Consider the following 21,204-nt stretch of genomic DNA (forward strand, 5'->3'; position numbering starts at 1 on the left):
CCTGTCATCTTTTTGCTGTGTGTGGGTTTCTGGCAAGCACTTCTGGAAAAGCATCCTGCCCAAATTTGGCTGTTGTTATCAGCCACATGCCTTCCACTGTTAGATTTACCAAAAATTCACAAGATGGCATCAAATTCCCCTTGAAAAGCAACTGCTCTATTGGAAGTGTAATCAATTAAGGTGGGTTTTGTGGGCTTTTTTTCTGTTTGTGTTTTTTAAGGTTTTGTTTGGTTGGTTCCAACAGGATTACAGAATTTTAGCTTGAATGACTGTCCAGGTATTTTCAACCTCCCTGCAGGTGTAAGACCTAAACCAGAACTATCCTATGGAATCCACTCCTGCAGTATTAAAATTTACTGGTAGAACTTCACTCACAGTGAAGCTGTAACTCAAATTTAAAACAGGTCCTTATAAAAGGACTGTTCTGTTGTCTTTGCTCCTTGCTTTCATTTATAACATTTTGGAATCCTAAACTTGAAACCTATTTTACAAACTGACAAGTTTCTTACTGCCCTACTGTAAATACAGCCTGTATGAATTTTCTTGCCCTTTCTTTAGTTATTCAATTTTGTGAAAAGTTTACTTTGTTTGTAATGGAATGAAAGAAAATTATCTGCCTTCAGGTTCCTTTGCAGACCTGACATATTAAAACACAGCAGTTTAATAGATATTTATTGAATACTTCAGATCTAGAAATAAGGAACATTACTGATTTTTGCTTGCCCATTATCTGAAGTTCTGATGAAAATTAAATCTCTTCCAGACCAAAAATTTGCTTATTATTATATTGGAATGTAAGAACATTTTGTATTTATTTAAGGCATTTGATACTGTCTCCCACAGCATCCTCATAGATAAGCGAAGGAAGTGGGGGCTTGATGATCAGGTAGTGAGGTGGATCAAGAACTGGTTGGAAGGAAGAAGGCAGAGAGTTGTGGTCAATGGGGCAGAATCTAGCGGGAGGTCTGTGACTAGTGCAGTCCCTCAGGTGCTGGTGCTGGGACCAGTGCTGTTTAATATTTTCATCAACAACCTGGATGAGGGAACTGAATGTAGCCTCAGCAAGTTTGCTGATGACACTAAGCTGGGAGGAGTGGCTGATACACCAGAAGGCTGTGTTGACATTCAGCGAGACCTGGACAGGCTGGAGAGTTGAGCAGAGAGGAACTTGATGAAATTCAACAAGGACAAGTGTAGAGTCTTGCATCCGGGGAAGAACAACCCCATGTACCAGTACAGGCTGGGGCCTGACCTGCTGGACAGTAGTGAAGGGGAAAGGGACCTGGGGGTCCTGGTGGATGACCATGAGCCAGCAATGTGCCCTCCTCCCCCTCTACTCTGCCTTGGTGAGGCCGCATCTGGAATATTGTGTCCAGTTCTGGGCCCCTCAGTTCAAGAAGGACAGGGAACTGCTGGAGAGAGTCCAGCACAGAGCCACAAAGATGATTAAGGGAGTGGAACATCTCCCATATGAGGAGAGGCTGAGGGAGCTGGGACTCTTTAGCTTGGAGAAGAGAGACTGAGGGGTGACCTCATCAATGTTTACAAATATGTAAAGGGTGAGTGTCAGGATGATGCAGCTAGTTTTTTTCAGTGATGTCCAGTGACAGGACACGGGGCAATGGGTGTAAACTGGAGCATAGGAGGTTCCATGTGAACATCAGGAAAAATTTCTTTACTGTGAGAGTGACAGAGCACTGGAACAGGTTGCCCAGGGGGTTGTGGAGTCTCCTACATTGGAGATATTCAAGGCCCGCCTGGACAAGTTCCTGTGTGATGTACTCTAGGTTACCCTGCTCTTGCAGGAGGGTTGGACTAGATGATCTTTTGAGGTCCCTTCCAACCCTTAGGATTCTGTGATTCTGTATGATTTTTAAGTGGTGTCTTCTCTATTTGGGAGAAGGCATATCCATTTTCCATAAAGCATTCAGGATGAAGTTATGAATTAACAGATTTGCATAGAAATTTAAATAAAACCAAAACCAACAGCAATGGTTTAGCCAAAATTCTCTGCATATTTGTACATAACCATTGGGAAAATAACTTAAATACTTAGAGAAACTTCTCTTTCAATGTTTTCTTTTCAGGAGCTGCTGGCTAAGAATATAATGATAAATGCCAGCCCTAAACAATAGCATTCAATTCTAAGCAGATTTACTTGTAAAGCAGAGAGTGATGCCTGCCTGCTCTCATACAAAACACATTGAAAAATCCATTTCTTTTCCATAATGGCTCAGTAGATATTACATGAGTTATTTCTCATATAACTCAGACCATGTTCTCACTTCATCCCTACAAACCAAGACTTTTAAAGTCTCTCATGTACTTTTTAATGGCTGTCAACATAATCTGTTTAGATTTTACTGCAAAGTCAAACCCTAATTTGTTTAATTTAATTATGAAGACCAATGGACCTCATCACTTGTTCTCCCTGTCTGAATAAGGACCTTACAAAAGGAATTAGAATTCTTTCAGCAAGCATGCTCAAAACCTCACTGAACTGAGTGGGAGTTACTCCATAGACTAATTGACTTCACCTTAGGCTGAGAGAGAGCATTGCTGACAACACTGAATTTGTACACTTTATTGCTAGAAAAGCGTTACAGTTCCTACCTCCTTGACCTTATCGTTGGGAAGACAGAAGTGCTAAATCAGGTTAAAATACCAGCAAATTAAAATCCTTCCTTGAAAAGCAACCTCCTTTGAATAAGACTTTATTTACTGGCCTGCCCAAGAAACACTCTAATTCCTACAACAAAGTCAGATGCTAAGCTACATTAGAAGAGGGGGATAGGAAAACCAAACTAACATAGGTCAAAAAAAAGGAAGGAATAACAAGGATAAAAGAATTAAATTTCTTTATTTTACAGTAAATAACTTCTAGATTTAACTGTGTACACCTATTTAAGCAAACATATATATATCAGAACAGTAATGAGCCAAACTCAATGCCAAAATGGTACAATTGTTCCACTGATGCTTCAACACCATTTCAGTAATCAAGTCTAACTTTTAGCAGACACCAGAGTGTCTTAACTCAGAGATTACTTGTCTCAGGATTAAAGACTTTCAACAGATGAAGATGCTGGAAATAATATCTGACTTATGCTAAAGTTATTTTAACTCCTTTAAAACTATTGCTTTGCAAAATGGTGCTCTTAGCTTTAGCTATTTGGATAATGAGTTCGGTGACTTTTTGTAGAAGGAAAGGTCTACTCGCTCCACGAAAGAGGAATTTTAATTCCAACGTAAGACTGAGATAATGCAGAGTTTGCAAAGTACAAGGAAAGGGCAAAGAAACACTTTAAGTTAAGACAATGGATTCTGCATGAATCCACATTTAGAAAACACATCAATAACATGGATTTTTTTCCTCTAAACTGATCTCAGGTAAGAATTTTTAAAGAGATCTACAAAGTCTCACAAATCTTTGAGAAGTGCTTATGCTAAGAAAGCCTGTATCATACTAAAAAAGTTACTCAAAAAATCTTTAGAGGGAAACAGATCCTTTTCAGAACACAACATTTTATGCTGTTTGGCATTGAACAAAACACAATAACAGCTTATTTTACTCAGGCACTGAATGTTTGGATGTTCACATATTGCTTTATTATTGATATCACGTTAGTGCATGTCAAATACCAAAACAATGCCATTTAGAGAAAAAAAGGCAAGTCTTATTTAGCTATCAAACAGAAGAACTTGGAAAGCAACTTTGAGTTGGTATGAAAAAACAACAAGTGATCTGCAAATCTCAAGTACTTCAGCAAGGAGAAATTAACAGTAAGGGCTAAAGTTTTAAACTGCCTCCATAACGAAAGCATTCCCTGCAATTAGAAACCTTCATTCCACAGATTTGTTTTGTGCCATTTTAATATTTGACCTAATTACAAAAGTACATGCATCCAAGGACAGTTATGTCACTGTCCTGCATGTGTCTACTTTAATGCAAGAAAAAGCGTTCTGGCTGTTTTTATATAGAAGGACTGTTTTGATGATGACACTGTAAGGACTGTCGTAAAATACCAGTCTATTGAACATTGAAATAATGCTTATAAAGCATTAAAACTTTTTTCTTTGAGAAGTTTCTAACTTCATGAAAGTATCGCTCTGAGACAATCCTACTACTTTTAGTGTGAGGCATCCCTGCCCATGTCAGGGGGGTTGGAACTAGATGATCTTAAGGTCCTTTCCAACCCTAACTATTCTATGATTCTACTAGGATGCAAGCATTCTTATACTTACATTTCCTAAGTAAAATTCTTGTTGGACTAATATTACCTGATACAGCAGTGTCTTTTTAGTAGATGACTGTCCTTGCACACCACTAGTACCATTTAAAGCCTACATAGGAGTTAGATAGGTACCTTCTGTTGGTAGATGTGCAAATCTCACCATTCATGCAACCATTTTTAATGCAGTTTAATGTTATCATTAAGTAGTATCCACTTTGATTGAAACCCATGTGTTTAACACTTCTTACCAAATTATCTTAGGAAGGACTCCTAACTCACGAGTTACCCAGTAAATCTCTAGGCAGGTCTCCAAATCAATGGGCAATGTCAATGGTGTCCAAGAAAGGTGAGAGAAAAGTAAACCTGTCGCCAGTAAGTTCAAATTCACTCTAGAACCAGTGGTACATGCAATAGCAAAGCTCTGCAAATGCAAAAAGTAAAAACCACTGGCAGATGTATCAGACAATTGGGAAACAAGACCCATCTTTCTTCCAGACAGATGAATTCTTCTGGTACAAGGGTTAAAAGGGGTTTACGAACATAAAAAAAACCAAACATTCTTACCTAAAATATCAACACAAGTTGCTTTGATTAAAAGAGACTGTTACAGGCATAATCTGGAGATGTATTTAGCATTGCTACACAACTACATTTCTGCCCTAGGGGAAGATACAAATTCAAGATTTCAAGTATGCAGCAAATAGCAAAAATATCAATTCTCCATATCACACAAGCGTATATATAATTTTCTGACTGAAATCAGTTAAAGACAAGTCCTCTGAGAAAGCTGAACAGAAGCATGTGCTTAAATACTTCAAATTATAATGATTTAAGTTATCAGAGATTCCTTTATTTGCAGTATCTATATTACACGTGCTGAAATCTTTCAGGTCTATTTGCAGATAAAAGGGATCTTCCCCATCCATGTTATGCACAGGGTTATTTGCATTAAGAGGAATGAAGAATAGCCTATAGAAGCCCGATTCTGTAAATTCACACATGTCGCCTGTTGGTTATTTTCCATTGTCCTTAAGTAGTGGAGAATATTACAGGAAGATGAAGAATCTGTATCCACTGGAAGTCACACAGCTGAATGTGTCCCTCATTTCATATAACAGTATTCCACTTGCATAATACTTTTCTAGATCAGCATCCCATAGAAAAATGGCCTAGTGCAATGTCCAGCGCTCTTGCAGTGCTCCACCTAAGAAAACACTGTTCTCTGACAAATAACTCAAGTTTCAAATTTCCTATTTGTGTAATGTATCATGCAAACGTACCACTTTTCCAAAGAAAAACTAGAGCAGAGGATATGGTATAAATGCCAGAAACCCATGGTGCAAAGATATTGTCTGAGGCCAAATTCTGACCTCATTTTTGTGCATGCATCAAAGTTAATACATGGGATGGCAGAAATTAGTCTCATGCTGAATACATTGCAGTACCCATCCACAAAGCCAGAAAATTCTAAAACAAAGAATGCATGAGAGGGGAAATTGAGATCCAAGCACACAGGAGCTAAAATGTCATTATTTCACTGCCAGAAAAGCCTCAGACTGCAGAAATAGTTAGGGGGCTGAGCTTTGGTCCACTTTTTAAGCAAGAAAATCCCCCTCTATTTCACTTCCTGGGCCACTATGTGTTCTTTTAAATCCTATAAATAGATTTTCCAATTTATATTGATTTATACCAGACAGCATAGAGCTTCCTTAAGACACAAATTTTTTTCTTGTATGCTTAAACAAGCTACAAAGCACAGAAACCTTGCTGTCATTTGATTATGTGTTCCATGAACAGCAGAGCTACCAAAGCTTTTTTATGGACTCGTGTCCTTTGTTCTTAATTTTTCTACTAAAGTAATTTCAGCACTATATCCACCATGTCCTCCATGAACTGGACCAAGACAGAGGCAGCACATACCAGCTCCAGTATGCAGAGCCAACACATACTTAATTTTTAGCCTATTGCTTTCAAACTCGCTGTTCAAAGGCTGAATTCTCCCCAGCTTCCCTTCAATGGGGGCATTCCTTTGGGTCATCCTAATTTATTCATTCAGCAGCTTTCCCAGTACTCCCAGATTATTTATTCTGCAACTCCTACTCTTCATTTAAAGTGTCTAATAGGGCCATTGGAAAGGACTGACAGGTAGACAGACTGCATGATTAAACAAAACCAATTTCCGCACCAAAACAGCACAAGGGAAAAGTGTTTTAAACAGTAGCAGTAGTTCTGTGATTCTGAATTCCTTATACACCTGATTTTTTTCAGCAATAAAAAAAAAAGAGAAATGAGATCACATATCCTGTTATTTTAGTAGCTTCTCCACACAGCTGACAGAAGAACATGGATTTATTTTTCATGCTGAAAAGCTTTTATTCTCACTTTAACACAACTCAGTAAATTGATGAGAGAGTAATTTATTCTCCCCTATGCTTTCCTGAATATCCATACACACACAAAAGATGGATGCTGGCAGCCAGAGCTGTCAGTAGGAATTTCAGCAGAAGTAAATTGTTTAGTACTTATAATGGAGCATAATAGCTGTAATTTCATTTGAACTGTTGCCACTAATAAGCTAATAAAACTACAAGTCAAGACCCAGCCATTCATCACTCTGTAGCCGCTGGGAATTTCTCTGTGCATGCTTCACCACAGAGACAGGTAACTCAGTACTTTAAGTGTTACTATACCTGAGAGAATGATGAGCCAGGCCTGGCACTTACTCTGAATAGTGAATGACACAACTGCATATCAACTGCAAAGGAGTTTCCTATCAGTATTTAACAGGTGTTTTCACAGCTATTCCAATCCTTTGCCAAAATGCAAACTACTAAGTTGAATGCATATGCAGCAGAAAACTGTTTAAAAGGGAATTCAAATATAAAATGTAATACACAGATATGGAAATACATATATATGCACATTGTACATTAGTTGGGCAGGAAGCATGCTTTTCTGAAGATCACTGAAGTACCATGAAACACTACAGTTACTACCTGTGAACAGACAGAAAGTCATATATATTAGATACTTGGCTAAAGATATTAATGTCGCAGCACCAGACAGTTGTTCTTCACATAGAATTTTGATGAAGTATCTATCAAAATGCTCTAATTTAAACTGTATGATTAAAAAAAACCCTACAACATATTTTCTTAGTCTGAGAAAATACATATAACCAGAATTATATTTTGTGTTGTTTGAACATGCTTTGAATGAAAGCACAGGGTTAGCATAGCAGATATGAAGGCAACAAAACATATCTGATTCCAGAAAAAAGTGCTTTGATTGCAATAAAGATTACTTTTGCAGTAATCTTTTTCTACTTCGAAACTGAAGACATAGTTGCCTCTCATAGATGAAACTAATGACTCTGCAGGCAGCCACAAAAGTCTATATGGGATCTCAGAGAGACTGGTTTGGTGAACAAGGCAGTAGTTCTCTCCAGAGGAATTAATTTTGATATGCATGTCTTTCATCACTGCTCATCAACCATGATACACATTCATTTTGCCAAGCTCCAAAGATGTATGGATAGATTTCTGCAGAATCATGAAAAAACACTATGCACTTTACCTCCCAGTCCAACCTATAATAGCAACAAAAGTGAGCAGTGACCTGCATAGTGCAGGCATGCAGGACAGGCTAGTAACCCAGTGCTTGGGCTCATTACTGAAAATAGAATGGAGGAACGAGACATCACAGACAACAGGACAAATGGGAAGGCTAACAGAGGCCCCTCAAAGTAGAGTGTCTCATGCCTACATTGGTTAATATTTGTAAGGATTGATTCACTCAAGTTTATTGAATCCACTTACATTTTGCACTAGCCACATGACAAAGACCAGAGGCAAACTCAGAGCAGTCACTGTACCATTAAAATTTATAGTATGGAACATTTCTTGTGTCTTCCTGAAAGTAGGAACAGGTTGATGCTTTCCATTTTAAGTGGAAAAAACGTGTTACATACACTGTTACTTCCTACAACCAAAAGAGCCCATTTGATTATTTTGTGTGTATCTGAATTCTGGCTGAGATACCGACTAATTTTCATGCTCTCCCATAATGCTCATGTAACATTTGGGATGAAGATGGAAGCCTGTATGCCACCTTATATATTTGCTTTATCTGGTAACAGTTGCACGATGAACACATTGTATAAAGGTTTCTGGGCAGAAGCACCTGCATCACCTTTGGTTACCACAAATAACTATTACTAGAATGTTAATAATGGCTGCAAACCTTTCTGGACAAGCTAATCTCTCATCTGCAAAAACTAGACAAGGGAAATATAGGCAACAAGGAAAAAAGCACAGATAATTTTTTTTTCATGCTACTGATAGTAATTAACATTTCTCAAAAATAATTACTAAAATGTAAGCTCTCATTCTCGTAACCACTCCTCTTCAACGAATCCTTACTACTCTGTCACATCTCATTAATCATGAAAGAGCTCTGCCTGTGTAAGCAAACCTTAGCAATTAAGGTCCAAGCAACCAGACTTTCAGAGCACAGGCATTATAATGTTCTACACTTTGGTGAGCAATCTTTTGAAATTACCTGCTTCATTTGAAAGAAGCAAACCACTTATGTTCTTTCTTATGCTTATATATTAGCAGGTCTCGCCTAGTATTTTTTTTAACACAGTACCTATTAGGAAACAGAAGTAACAAAGTTTCATTACCTTCTAATTAAAAGTTACAGTGTCAGCATGGACCAGAATGGCTCAAAATTGGAATAAGAAAATCCACCTGCATGAACTGAAATAAACAGTTGTATGAGTGAGCTAGAGATTTTTTCCTTAATAGTGTTGCTTCATTAGCAGAGGCATTGTGAAAGTTTCCATTAAGATTATAGCTTTAGGGCATGCTCACCAAGAAAAATTTAGAAAACACTCTATAACCATACCCCAGAAACACAAACCAAAAGGAAAATAAGGGTTTGCTTTGAGGAAATTCCAAAGTGAACACCTAAGTATTTCTAGCTGTCCACACACACACAGTAAGCTGCACTCCCACCAAATGCACATACCTCACAAGGTTTTAGGAACCTTAAGCCTTTTTTCCTACATGCATCTTCCTTCTTTACAGAGCTACCCTAGCTCCAGCGCAGCCCCACCTTCCTGCAGGCAAGGCTGCACCACAGTCTATACAGAAACAAGGATAAAATAGGGTTCCACAGTTGCAAGCGTTTACTTGCTATCTTTGTGATCTACCTTTGCTACTCCTCCTCCAAATAGTCAAGCTAAGTAGTTTTCTAAGTACCTGACAGCAATTTGGATCTTCACAGTTTGATTTCTAATACATGCAGTTAACATGTTAAAAAACTCCTTTTTTTTTTTTTTTCAGAAGAATCAAACTACAGATTTACGTGCCTAAGTTTTGGAGCTAATACAGGCATCCATTTTTACCTTTTTTTTCCCCTCAAACATAGCCTGAAACTTCACAAGGGTGTTGTAACTTCTTATACCTGACTTATTCTGTGGCTTTTCTAAGTGGGTATTTGAAATCTGTTATCCTGGTGGCTGTGTGAACACAATAAACATTCATATTTCCTACATGATGTACAGGAAAGCGAAAGTGATAAATAAACAAGACACAACATGCAATGTGCCCTTGTAGCTAAGAAGGCCATGTTAGAACAGTCCAGCACTATTTTCAACAAAACACCTTTCTTCCCATAAGGGTGACTGATCACTTAACAGGATATTCAAAAGCTAGCTAGACACAGTCCTGAATAACCTGCTCTAGCTGACCCTGTTTTGAGCAGGTCGGTTGATTGACCATGGCCAGAGGCATCTTTCAGCCTCAGACATGCCATGGTTCTAAATTGCTCAGTTTTAAACTCCTGGGAGCACAGTCAGGAATTCACAGAGGAATTCCAGTTCCAATTCAGCACTAACTCCACTATAAATCAGGCTCTCAAGACATGAAAGTGGTTATAATCTGATGGCTCTTCTGATAGATTTTTCAAACCATGCTACACAGCACCATCTTCTGGTGACCAAAAGTTAACCATGGCAAGCATAATTTCCAAGCAAGAAATAGTAATGTTAAGTTTTAAAAGAAGATATTTAAAATAAGCAACTTCTATAAGAAGTCACCATTTTTTTTTTATTAACCCACTATCCCTAGAAACACACAAAGTGAAAAAATATCCTTTAAAATGTCTTACACTTTTGATGAAGAGGACCAGGCATCAACCTTGCACACATTTCTGCAAATAAAAAACCCAAAAATACACATTTTTTATACAATAAACAATGAAACCTCAACGCACACATTGTTCTTCTGAGCTTGCATATGAACCCTTGATTACAAAGTGCAAGTCTGCTTTCTGGAAGAGCTTTTGGATAAGCTTTGGAATACGGGAAGTAAGAACTGTTGCACTTGTTCTGGCATAAGCCCAAACCCATACCCATGAAATATACAAGTGTGCTGAGTAGACCATGAACACCCCCTTGCTCAAACTGAGTTTACATGAGCAGGCCTCACACAACTGCACAGGCTAGAGTTATTACTTGGAAAATAAGCCACTCTAAGTACTCTTAAGTCCTGCTTGCTGCTAGCTTGCTACACTAGCAAATAGACTTAACAGCATCCTATTTCCTTTTCATTTATTGAATTTTCCAGCCAGAAGAAACCAGTCAATATTTTGATGCAAGTTACGCAATTATGCAATCACTGTTCAATTAACTTTGCTTTCTTGCACAACTGACTCAACTAGCAACAGGCAGACTTGGTATCCAGTAGTTTCGTAGGTTTGCATGCAAGCATTTTTAACAAGGCTAAGAAAACAGAACAAAGGAATGAATACATGAAATAGGAAAACTGTAGACCAACCAGGAATACTTAGGAATAAAGAAAAGGCTGTTTCCTTGCTTTGTTTACCATGTAAAGTGCAGTTTCTCACAACAGTATACATAAAAGCTTTTATTCCAATGTAGTAGCACTAGTATAGCCAAAGCACAGTAAGCATATAGGATTTTGGCTGGTTGTTGGTTTGGGGCTTTTTAATACAACCAACATTTGAGAAATAAATCATAGAATAGAATCACAGAATAGTCTGAGTTGGAAAAGACCTTCAAACATCAACTACTTCAGCAAGCAGGGACATTTTCAACCAGACAAGGTTGCCCAGAACCACATCCAGCCTAGCCTCGGATGCCTCCAGGGATGGCACATCCACCACCTCTGGGCAACCTGTGCCAGTATTTTACCACCCTCATTGTAAAGAATTTCTTCCTCATGCCCAGCCTTAATCTTCTCTTTTTTAGTTTAAATCATCATCCCTTGTCCTATTGCAACAGGCCCTGCTGAAATCTCATTCTTACAGACTTCTTTTAAGTACTGAAAGGACACAATAAGGTCTCCCTAGAATCTTCTCCTGACTAAACAACCCCAACTCTCTCAGCCTTTTGTCATGGAACTGCTCCAACACTCTGCCCATTTCAGTGGCCCTTCTCTGTTAAGATTCACCAGCCTAGCACTATTTCCAATACAAGGCAGCACAGGCAGGACACCAGCTGGACACCACCACCTCAACTTTGTTTCCACGGGGGCAGGGTGAGGCTGAGGGGCCGGCAGCTGTACAAGCTCACCTGGGGCACCACATAACTTGAGAACTGAGGAGCCTCATAGCTCCCAGGAACAAGTCCACACCTGAGCCCATCTGATGGAGCGCTGGTGCCCAAACCAACCGTGGCACAGGGCTTGAGAAGGTTTTCAGAAGCACCCGAGGACCCCAAAGCGCGGACACTACCCCGCCCGCGCTGCCGCTACCTCACGGCTTCCTGCTTCCCGCCGCGCTCCTTTTAAAGGCTTCGGTGACGTCATGGCCGAAACGAGCGCCAGTTAGACGCGCCGTTGCTCCGCCCCCGGTGGGTCTTTGGGGGTGGTGCCGATAGATGGAGGCCAGGCGGGGAGGGGGTGGGGGGTGGTAGTGCGCAGGCGCACAGCGGAGCGTGGTCGGGCCGCGGGCGGGCGGCAGCCGGCGGGGTGTGGGGCGGGCACTCAGATGAGCAGGCGCTGCCCGCCGGCCGCGGCCTCGTTGCTGCGGGGGCTAGTCGGCCCCGCTGTTCTCTGCCTGGGCAGGAGCATGAGTCTCTGCGGGGCGCCGGCCGCCTGCGCCGCGGGGCCTGCGGGTGCTGGTGGTGGTGGCAGTGGCGGCAGCGGCGCGGGGTTCTCCTCAGCGCGGCTGAGCCCGCCGTGGCTGAGGCTGCCTCAGGTGCCGGGCGCGGAGCCGCACCGGGCTAACGAGTTGCTGCTGCTGCTGCCGCTGGCCCCGCGCGGCTCGGCCCCGCCGCAACAGCATCACGTTGTCTACTTCCCGGGAGACGTGCAGGTACGGCAGGGAGGGCTGCGGGCGGTAAGCGATGGCGGGCGGGAGCGGAGAAGCGGCGCTGCTGGGGATCCCGCGGCGGGTAGTCAGAGGCTTCCCTAGGGAAGCATCTCTGGGCGCTCGCTGCTCGTTACCGTTGGGTAAATGTAGCGGAAATGAGCCGTTCTTGAAGCCTGAAACGCATCAGCAATTGGAGGGGAGTCGTCTTCTATGGTATTGCTTGAGATTGACATTTCTGGCGATGATGGCGGTATCTGAAAAGGTGTCAAAGAGCATCAGAGGAAAGACAAATCCTAAAATGGCAAGTTCTTCTCATCAGGTTTAGCACGTCGTCTCTGTGCAGGCGTACAAACATCCCAGGCACCATCCTGCGGTATTTCATGGGCGCTGTTGCTTCCTCAGTGTGTCCTGAAGGCACGTGTTGTCTCTGAGTTGACAAGTAGGAGACTCTGAAGTGCTGTCACTAAGCATGTGGTTGACCTCTGTAACATACATACTTTGGAGAGTCAGCTCATCTCACAAGTCATTACTGCTCAAAAGCAGGGGTTAGTGCCTTTTTGTTCTAGGGAAAAACCTTTCCTTTTCAGTAAGGTAAATGTGCAAAACTTAGTAGTAGATTTTCATTTTAAGGCTTGGGGTGGCCTAAGAAAACCTTTCTGATTTTCATTCCTGGGTATGGCTTTATTCCTTAAGAAAATAAATCAATTGGTATTCTCTGCCATTATGAATACAGAGGTGAGGATCATTCATAATCTGGGAGTTAATTTCTTTCCATTTATGCCCCATATGGATGTGAACAGTAAAGATTCCCTATAGATGAATAAGAGGATTTTTTTTTTTTTAATGTATATAAAAGATAGAAACTTTTTGCAAAGTTTTAAGTCTATTGTTTGTTAAGATAATCAGTGCTCAGGAAGAGATAATACAGCAAAATTATGTATTCTATGTCACAATAAGCTGAATAATACTTTAATCTTCTCTTGGAGTGAAGTAAACAAAAATAATGAATACCTCCATGTGCTCATTTTTATTGCATTAATATTGGGGTGTTAAAAATACATGCTAATAAATATTAAAGTAGAATAAGTAAATCTAAGTATGACAGTTTCTTTAATGTGTTTCTTAGTCTGGAAGCGTAGCAAGCGAGCTCCTCTCTAATGCACATTTCTCTGTTAGTTGCAGTCCTTTCTTATGCATGTAAGTACACTGGACAGAGCTGAAGTATTTTCACAGTGTAGTAACATCTTGTATTCACTTTTTCAGAACTATCATGACGTCATGTCTTGCCACCCAGAAAACTTTCAGTGGGAGCACTGGAGTTTTGAAAACGTTGCGACCATACTTGCCCGACGGTTCCCTAATAGCTTCATTTGGGTTGTAAAATGTTCTCGAATGCACCTGCACAAATTCAGTTGTTATGACAACTTCGTGGTGAGCAACATGTTTGGAGCACCAGAGCACAGCACAGACTTTGGAGCTTTCAAGCATCTCCATGCATTGCTAGTTAATGCATTCAGACTCTCTCAGAATATTCTGCTGTCCCAGAAAAGCATGCATGGTGTCAGCAAGGATGCAAAAATAGCTGCTTGTAAATCACAGCCGCAGTCTGTTCCTACAACAAATGGTGGCTCATCCACGGGAAGAGAGAAAGATTGTGAATGCTCTAATAATTCTGCTATGAACTTCATTGTACCATCTGCTGTAGGTGCAGCATCATTTACTTTGATTGGCTTCAGTAAAGGTTGTGTGGTTTTGAACCAGCTACTTTATGAGCTGAAGGAAGCTAAAAAAGACAAGAATACAGATGCCTTCTTAAAAAACATAAAAGCAATTTACTGGTTGGATGGTGGTCACTCGGGAGGAAGCAATACTTGGGTTACTTACCCTGAAGTGCTGAAAGAACTTGTGGAGACAGGAGTTGAAGTTCATGCTCATGTTACGCCATACCAAGTGTTTGACACAATGAGGTCATGGATTGGGAGAGAGCACGAGAAATTTGTACAGATACTTGAAGGATTTGGTGTAGAAGTAAATGATCAACTACATTTTGCTGATGATGATCCCTCCTTAGATAATCATTTCAGAGTTCATGAAGTATTTTGAAACTTTATGTATCTGAATAGTGTATTCATTGTAAAAGCACTTTTAACATTGTAAATGTTTTCACCTAGATTTGCAACTTTGTGCAGATGCTGTCTGAAGAGAATATTAGATCAGTCCTGTGTTGCTGATAGATACTATATATACATTTCAGTAGTTTAAAAGGGAGGTTCGGACCCCATATCTACAACAGATGTTGTCACTTATTCCTAGAAAATATGTTATGAAGAACTATCCTATACATGGTTGGGTTTTTCTGTTAAATGTGAACATTTATTCTGAAGCTATTGGCAAAATTTTTAGTCTTGGATGTCTAATGTTATATACTGCCTTTAACGGTAGTTTGAAGTACTCAAGCCCTTCAAATTTTGGAATACTTCAGTTTAGTATTAGGGTTAAAAGCTTTGCTCTTTGTCAATAACAAATGTGAGGTTAGGTTTTTGGCTTAAGGAAAATTATAATTGTTAGAGCTTGTTAGAATCTTAGTTATATACTTTGGTGAAAACTTATAATTAGTTAATTAAATCTTCCAGTTTTGTAACATTTCTCCTAATTGAAACAAAGTCACAAATATTTACCTCTGGAATAATAGTGCCAATCCGTTTTAATTCCTTATGCGTGCCTTCCCTTTTCTGTTGCTATAAAGCTCCATTAATTCATTGTATTTATGTTCTAGTGATAGCCATGTCACCTGGAGGCTTGAAAATTTTGACGTAGCTATATTAAGTGACCAAGAATGCTGATGAGTGCGTGGCTTATTGCTGTTTCAACATACCTTGCTATTGCTTTGACTAACTTCTCAAAGGACCAGCAGTAATATCTGTATTTTCATGTCAAGAGGTGTCCTTACCCCTGCATTGGACTGATGAGGTTTTCCTTGCTAATGATTGCATTGATGTTGATCTAAATCGAGCTGTAAGAACTTCACATATTGCAAGTCGCATAAAAAAAATTTAGACTGTGTTGACTGTAGCTGTTTCACAATGCCTTGTTTTTTTAAACTATTATCTCCTTTAAATGTACTGCATTAGTTGCTTCTAGAGCCACACAAAAATCTATTTTCAGAGCCTAATTTTCATACAGGAAAAAAATAAACCTCTAATTAAACACAAAGCTGGACTAATCAGATACAAAAGATGCAGTCTATTTCAGGCCCCAAACCTGCATGTTCTTTAGAAAGAATTACTGAAAAATGAACAAATAAACTAGTGGAACTTTTCTACTGTTTTTAAGTAACTTTCCAGTTATCTACAAATAAATTTTATAATAACTCTTAAAGACAGCTGCAGCTATTAACAGTGAACAGCTTAAAATGGTTTTGGATTTGCTGAAAGTGTAGGAATACAAAACACCGTGAAGATTACACAAACTATTGTGGTTCAATTACAAAAAAAGGCATTTTATTCACTTTGCTCCTATGTTTGATGGCTTAGCAACCTCTTCCCCTGCTTCTTGCTTCCTGTGACTCTTGCACTGTGGGAGGAAAGTCCCGAGTCATTTTTCTTCTATTGGCATCATTAAAACTTACAAGGTTCACTGGAGACAGTGTTTTCACAACTCTTGCAGAGGTTGCATGCCTCTTTGTTCTGTATAGGAAATATGGGTGACCTAACAAAGTGTTTTAATGGGAAGCTTACAAATAGCTTGAAATATCTTTAATTATCCACTTATAAAATAAACTTAAAAAAAATAACAACAAACCCCCCAGAACACACCACTGATCTAGCTCCCCTCTCAAACCGACCAGACTAACTTGGGTATGCTAAAACTTGCCCTGTCCAATAACAGTGCAGATCATAGACCAGTTTCTAAACAATTCTGTGCCAGCCAAAACAGCAGGAGTAGGTTGGTGCAAGCTTTTGGAATCAGCTATTAAAATATTGACATTGTCTTCAGAAGTTTCTGGATGTCTGCCCTACGAAAATATTAACCTGTTTGATGGAGGCTGCTTACAATAACTGTTAAATAAGCTCAAGTGGTGTTGTATTAATTTGAAGAATAAGCACTTTGTTGTGAACCTAATCTTGTTGTGAGATCTCATGTTGTGGAGGGAAAACTGACCAGTTGTTTTTCATTCTCTAAACAGTGGTAGTACTCTGTTGGAATGTGCCTCTGTCATTCACTACAAAGCATGCTAATAATAACTTTTGCAAACAATGTAGAAAATAAACTACTTCTGATGGGTGAAACCACTTTGATGTGAATGCAAAGCCATTAAGGAATGTGCAGTTAAATTTCATGGATTAAGCTTTATCAGGTGTTACACAAACCTAGATTAAAAAAAAATCAGATTTGTTAGCTTTTCTTCAAGGAAGAAAAGTGTTTGTGTGGCCAGCGTCTGTAACTCTGCAACAACTTACTGGCATCTTGTGTACTTGGAAAAGCTAGAATGAAGTATCCATGAGTGTGAGCATTTCTATGTTAGGATGAAATGGGTCATAGTCTGTATATCCCTGTTTCTGAATGTTAACTGTAAAGGCAGTTTTTAATAAGCTTAGATGCAAATACCTGAAGTTCAGTGATTCAGTATACAGAGATTTAGTTCAAGACATTTCTGGTTCTGAACAGAATGAGTGACATTACACAGTCCTTCATACAACCTAGTTTGTAATAGCTGGTATTCTTCATACTACATACTTGTTTCTTGTACAACAGACAAGACACTCTTAGATTTTGAGGAAAGCTGAAATGTTTTAAGCTGTACCTGTTAAATTTCTTTAAAACAAGGCTTGATTCTGTGAAATTCTTCAGATTTCTATATAACTTATTTGATTTTATTTTGTGTGCGTCTGAAATACTAGAAATTTTGGTAACCTTCATATCTAGGACTAATTTAATAGCATCTGTGTAAATGCTGCTGCATAAATCAGTATTTGCCTCTAATTCTGAAAGGTGATGAAGGGTCCAAGTCTTAACATATTGCTGAAAGGACCCATCTCTTCTGTCCTCCCATCGCTAACATTCTGCTGCCTCCCTTATGTTAGCACAAGCACTTTATGGTTAGCTTACCATGTTCTACCTTACTAAGTTATTTGTGCTGATGGATATAACTAGCAGGAGTGGTGTGTATTTAAACAGGCATAGAAATTATTTTAAATAAGTCTGCTAAGTCAGTTTGGGAGTTAGAATGTTACAACTGTGGCTATTTACAGCTAAAAGTGGTTGTTCATGATCATGCACTCAGATTTTCCCAATAGGTTCTCTTTGAGCTATTTGCAGAAAGAAAATGCTTGGTTTTTCTTCCCTCTTAGGGTGCTTCATACGATGGTGTCTTTCCTAAGCTAACAGTTCTTTCATCTCTGCAGATAAGTAATATTTGTTGTCTCGTATAGACTGAAAGTTGAAGCACCGAGGTTAAAGTATACCCATCCACTTACCTTGAATGCACATTTAAATTACATGGGGTCTTACCAGTTAATACAAGAAAGTAGTTAAAGAACAGTAAAAATTCTGAGGTGTGTGCTGTGTTGTGAGCCACATTTTTAGGTCAGCAGAGTTCACAAACACGAACTCTGCCTGGCGTCCCTGTGCAATATAAGAGCCCATGTCTCAGACTTGCAATCCAGACAAGAGAGTGCTTCAAATCACCTTTGCAGTTACTTCTTCACACTGTTTTTAATCTTACATTGAAATACAATTCACTTTTGTGTGGATGGTAGATTAAAAAGAAAAGTTTGCTTCTGGTGCTCACAACCTGATGAAAATTTAGACACGTTTAAATACTGCTGATAGAGACCCTAAGACCAAAGTTGGCTTTCTGTTGGTCTTCTTGATCTCTTAATTCTGTTCAGATGAAAGGTAGAACCATAGAATCGTTAGGGTTGGAAAGGACCTCAAGATCATCTAGTTCCAACCACCCTGCTGTGGGCAGGGACACCTTACGCTAAATCATATCACCCAAGGCCTCGTCCAACCTGGTCTTGAACACTGCCAGGGATGGAGCATTCACAACCTCCCTGGGCAACCCATTCCAGTGCCTCACCACCCTAACAGGAAAGAATTTCCACCTTATATCCAATCTAAACTTCCCCTGTTTAAGTTTTAACCCGTTACCCCTTGTCCTATCACTACCGTCTCTAATGAAGAGTCCCTCCCCAGCATCCCTATAGGCCCCCTTCAGATACTGGAAGGCTGCTATGAGGTCTCCAAGCAGCCTTCTCTTCTCCAGGCTGAACAGCCCCAACTTTCTCAGCCTGTCTTCATACGGGAGGTGCTCCAGTCCCCTGATCATCCTTGTGGCCCTTCTCTGGACTTGTTCCAACAGTTCCATGTCCTTTTTATGTTCAGGAGACCAGAACTGCACACAATACTCCAGGGGAGGTCTCACAAGAGCAGAGTAGAGGGGCAGGATCACCTCCTTCGACCTGCTGGTCACGCTCCTTTTGATGCAGCCCAGGATACGGTTGGCTTTCTGGGCTGCAAGCGCACACTGAAGCCAGCTCATGTTCATTTTCTCATCAACCAACACCCCCAAATCCTTCTCTGCAGGGCTGCTCTGAATCTCTTCTCTGCCCAACCTGTAGCTGTGCCTGGGATTGCTCCGACCCAGGTGTAGGACCTTGCACTTGGCATGGTTAAACTTCAGAAGGTTGACATCAGCCACCTCACAAGAGTGTCAAGGTCCCTCTGGATGGCATTCCTTCCCTCCAGGGTATCAAGAACCACACAGCTTGGTGTCATCGGCAAAAAAAAGGTGACTGTTTTTAACTCAAATAAAACAACATGAAGTCATTAAGCCAGTAATGCAAAATCATGTAACACCTATGTGGCAGACAGACACTGCTTCTCCCAGTGCCAGGCATACAGTTCCTAACTAAATTAATTCTATCAGTATTAGCAGCATAATTCACTCCTCCCTCTGACAAAAAAAAACACTTGCACAGGATTAGCTGTTCCACATCACTTCAGAAACCGTGGAAAACTGATTCAGGCAGTCATTTTGCATGTAATGTACTGTGGGTTATAAAGTAGTGATGGCTTTGTTGTTGTTTCCTGCCATTAGGGCTTCATTATATGTTTCTAACTGACTCAAGGAATGCCAAATTCTACTTAACCGAATTACCAGAAAAGCATCTGGCAAAACAAAAGGGAAAAATAAATCATCTGTTTTTTACTTCACGTGTATAAACATCTCATGTACTTGAAAAGGGGCAGAATGCCATCACTCTAAGGTTCAGAATAAATATTCTGTCTTTCATTAAGCTTTCAGAGAGCACTTTGAGTCACAACTGTTAGTTTGCTTTGTTAATCTTGGCACTTCAGAGCTGAGTTGTTTCTAAAGAAAGCTCTGCTGCAAGACACAGAAAACAGTCAAGGGTCATAGCAGTGCTGAAGTGCAAAACAAGGCTCTTTGTCTCTCCCACACCAGTTTACACTCTGAGCAATATTCCTAAGCCTGGGTATCAGATCAATCTATTCCATACCTTACATGCTCTCTGCATAGCCCTGATTCCCCATCATGAGAAATGCATTGATTTTGTGTGACTGAAGTTTTAAGCAATTCGTGCACTGCTTGACAGCTGAAATATGAATGTTTTCACAGCAAAAACTGTCCATAACTATGATCTGTGTTATTATTGCAAGCAATAGCTTCTGAGCTTTTTTGTATGAACACAGCATCGCATGTGGAGTTGCATGTTTTACATGGTTGAGCAGTTCTTTTAATGTTTTCAATCTGCTGTTAAAAATGTTGACTAGGAACAGATCTGGATCTGAACAATTGGAAAGGAAGTAATCCACGCTTGTTTCTCTTGGGAATCGCCACTTAAAAGAGATCATTACTCTCAGGAATTACCACACAGAGAGCTCAGAATCTATCCCCACTCCTAGAGCCTGACCCAGAGGAAAACAAGAAATCTTGTTTTGCACCACAAACTTAGGTAACTGTCAGAACAGATCCAGTATTTCATCCATCCTTCTAGAGCACTGGAATCTTTGGTTATTGAGTGACAGTAACAGAGAATCTCTTGTAAAAGTTACTGTCTCAGAATATCTGTCTTCAACACCTGTGTTGTCTGCATGGAGACATGTAAGTCTCTGGCTTGGAAAGATACATTTTGGTCAGAGGAAATGAATCATGAACCAGGACAAATTCGGCTGAGGCCTCCCTGCCCATAACAGGGGGTTGGAACTAGATGATCTTAAGGTCCTTTCCAACCCAAACCGTTCTGTGATTCTGTTATTCTCACAAGCTGAGACGTAAGTGGATTGCTCATACACTGACTGCTGCTCCATCAACTTTCCTTATTTATACGTGAATGTTGAGGGGTGCTGAGAACACCAAGCCAGGACCTCTGTTTTGGGAATGGAACATTAAGAAATAGCAGAATGAGGGATCGGTACAGTACTTCCCTGTACTAGCATATTGAGAAACTGCCAGTGGTTAGAGTTTAAAGGGGTAGCTATTCAGGCACAGTGCTGGAACACAGCTTTGTCTAGCCCTGGAGGCTCTCTGAGTCTCTCCATTCAGTCCTAACACACAAAGAATATGCTCTGTACACCTCTGCAATTCAGATGGGGCCCTCAATAT

General features: G+C 40.1%; 1 protein-coding gene and 1 long non-coding RNA gene across 2 annotated transcripts; both read left to right on the forward strand.

Annotated features, from left to right (window-relative positions):
• Positions 1-12,184: 12,184 nt before the first annotated feature.
• On the forward strand, positions 12,185-16,868 carry CUNH2orf69 (chromosome unknown C2orf69 homolog). The gene is made up of 2 exons (XM_057419789.1): positions 12,185-12,578; positions 13,839-16,868. The coding sequence occupies exons 1-2, from the start codon at positions 12,252-12,254 to the stop codon at positions 14,676-14,678; spliced, it is 1,167 nt and encodes a 388-aa protein (XP_057275772.1). The 5' UTR covers positions 12,185-12,251; the 3' UTR covers positions 14,679-16,868.
• A 1,299-nt stretch (positions 16,869-18,167) lies between these two features.
• LOC130604864 (uncharacterized) lies at positions 18,168-19,788 on the forward strand. The gene is made up of 2 exons (XR_008973542.1): positions 18,168-18,473; positions 19,369-19,788. It is a non-coding gene; the product is annotated as an uncharacterized LOC130604864 (long non-coding RNA).
• The last annotated feature ends 1,416 nt before the right edge of the window (positions 19,789-21,204 follow it).

This window comes from Pezoporus wallicus, unplaced genomic scaffold (assembly GCF_028554395.1).
Source record: "Pezoporus wallicus isolate ANWC-B61680 ecotype Strahan unplaced genomic scaffold, APGP_CSIRO_Pwel_v1 contig_4710, whole genome shotgun sequence".
In the NCBI taxonomy this organism is placed as follows: Eukaryota; Metazoa; Chordata; class Aves; order Psittaciformes; family Psittacidae; genus Pezoporus; species Pezoporus wallicus.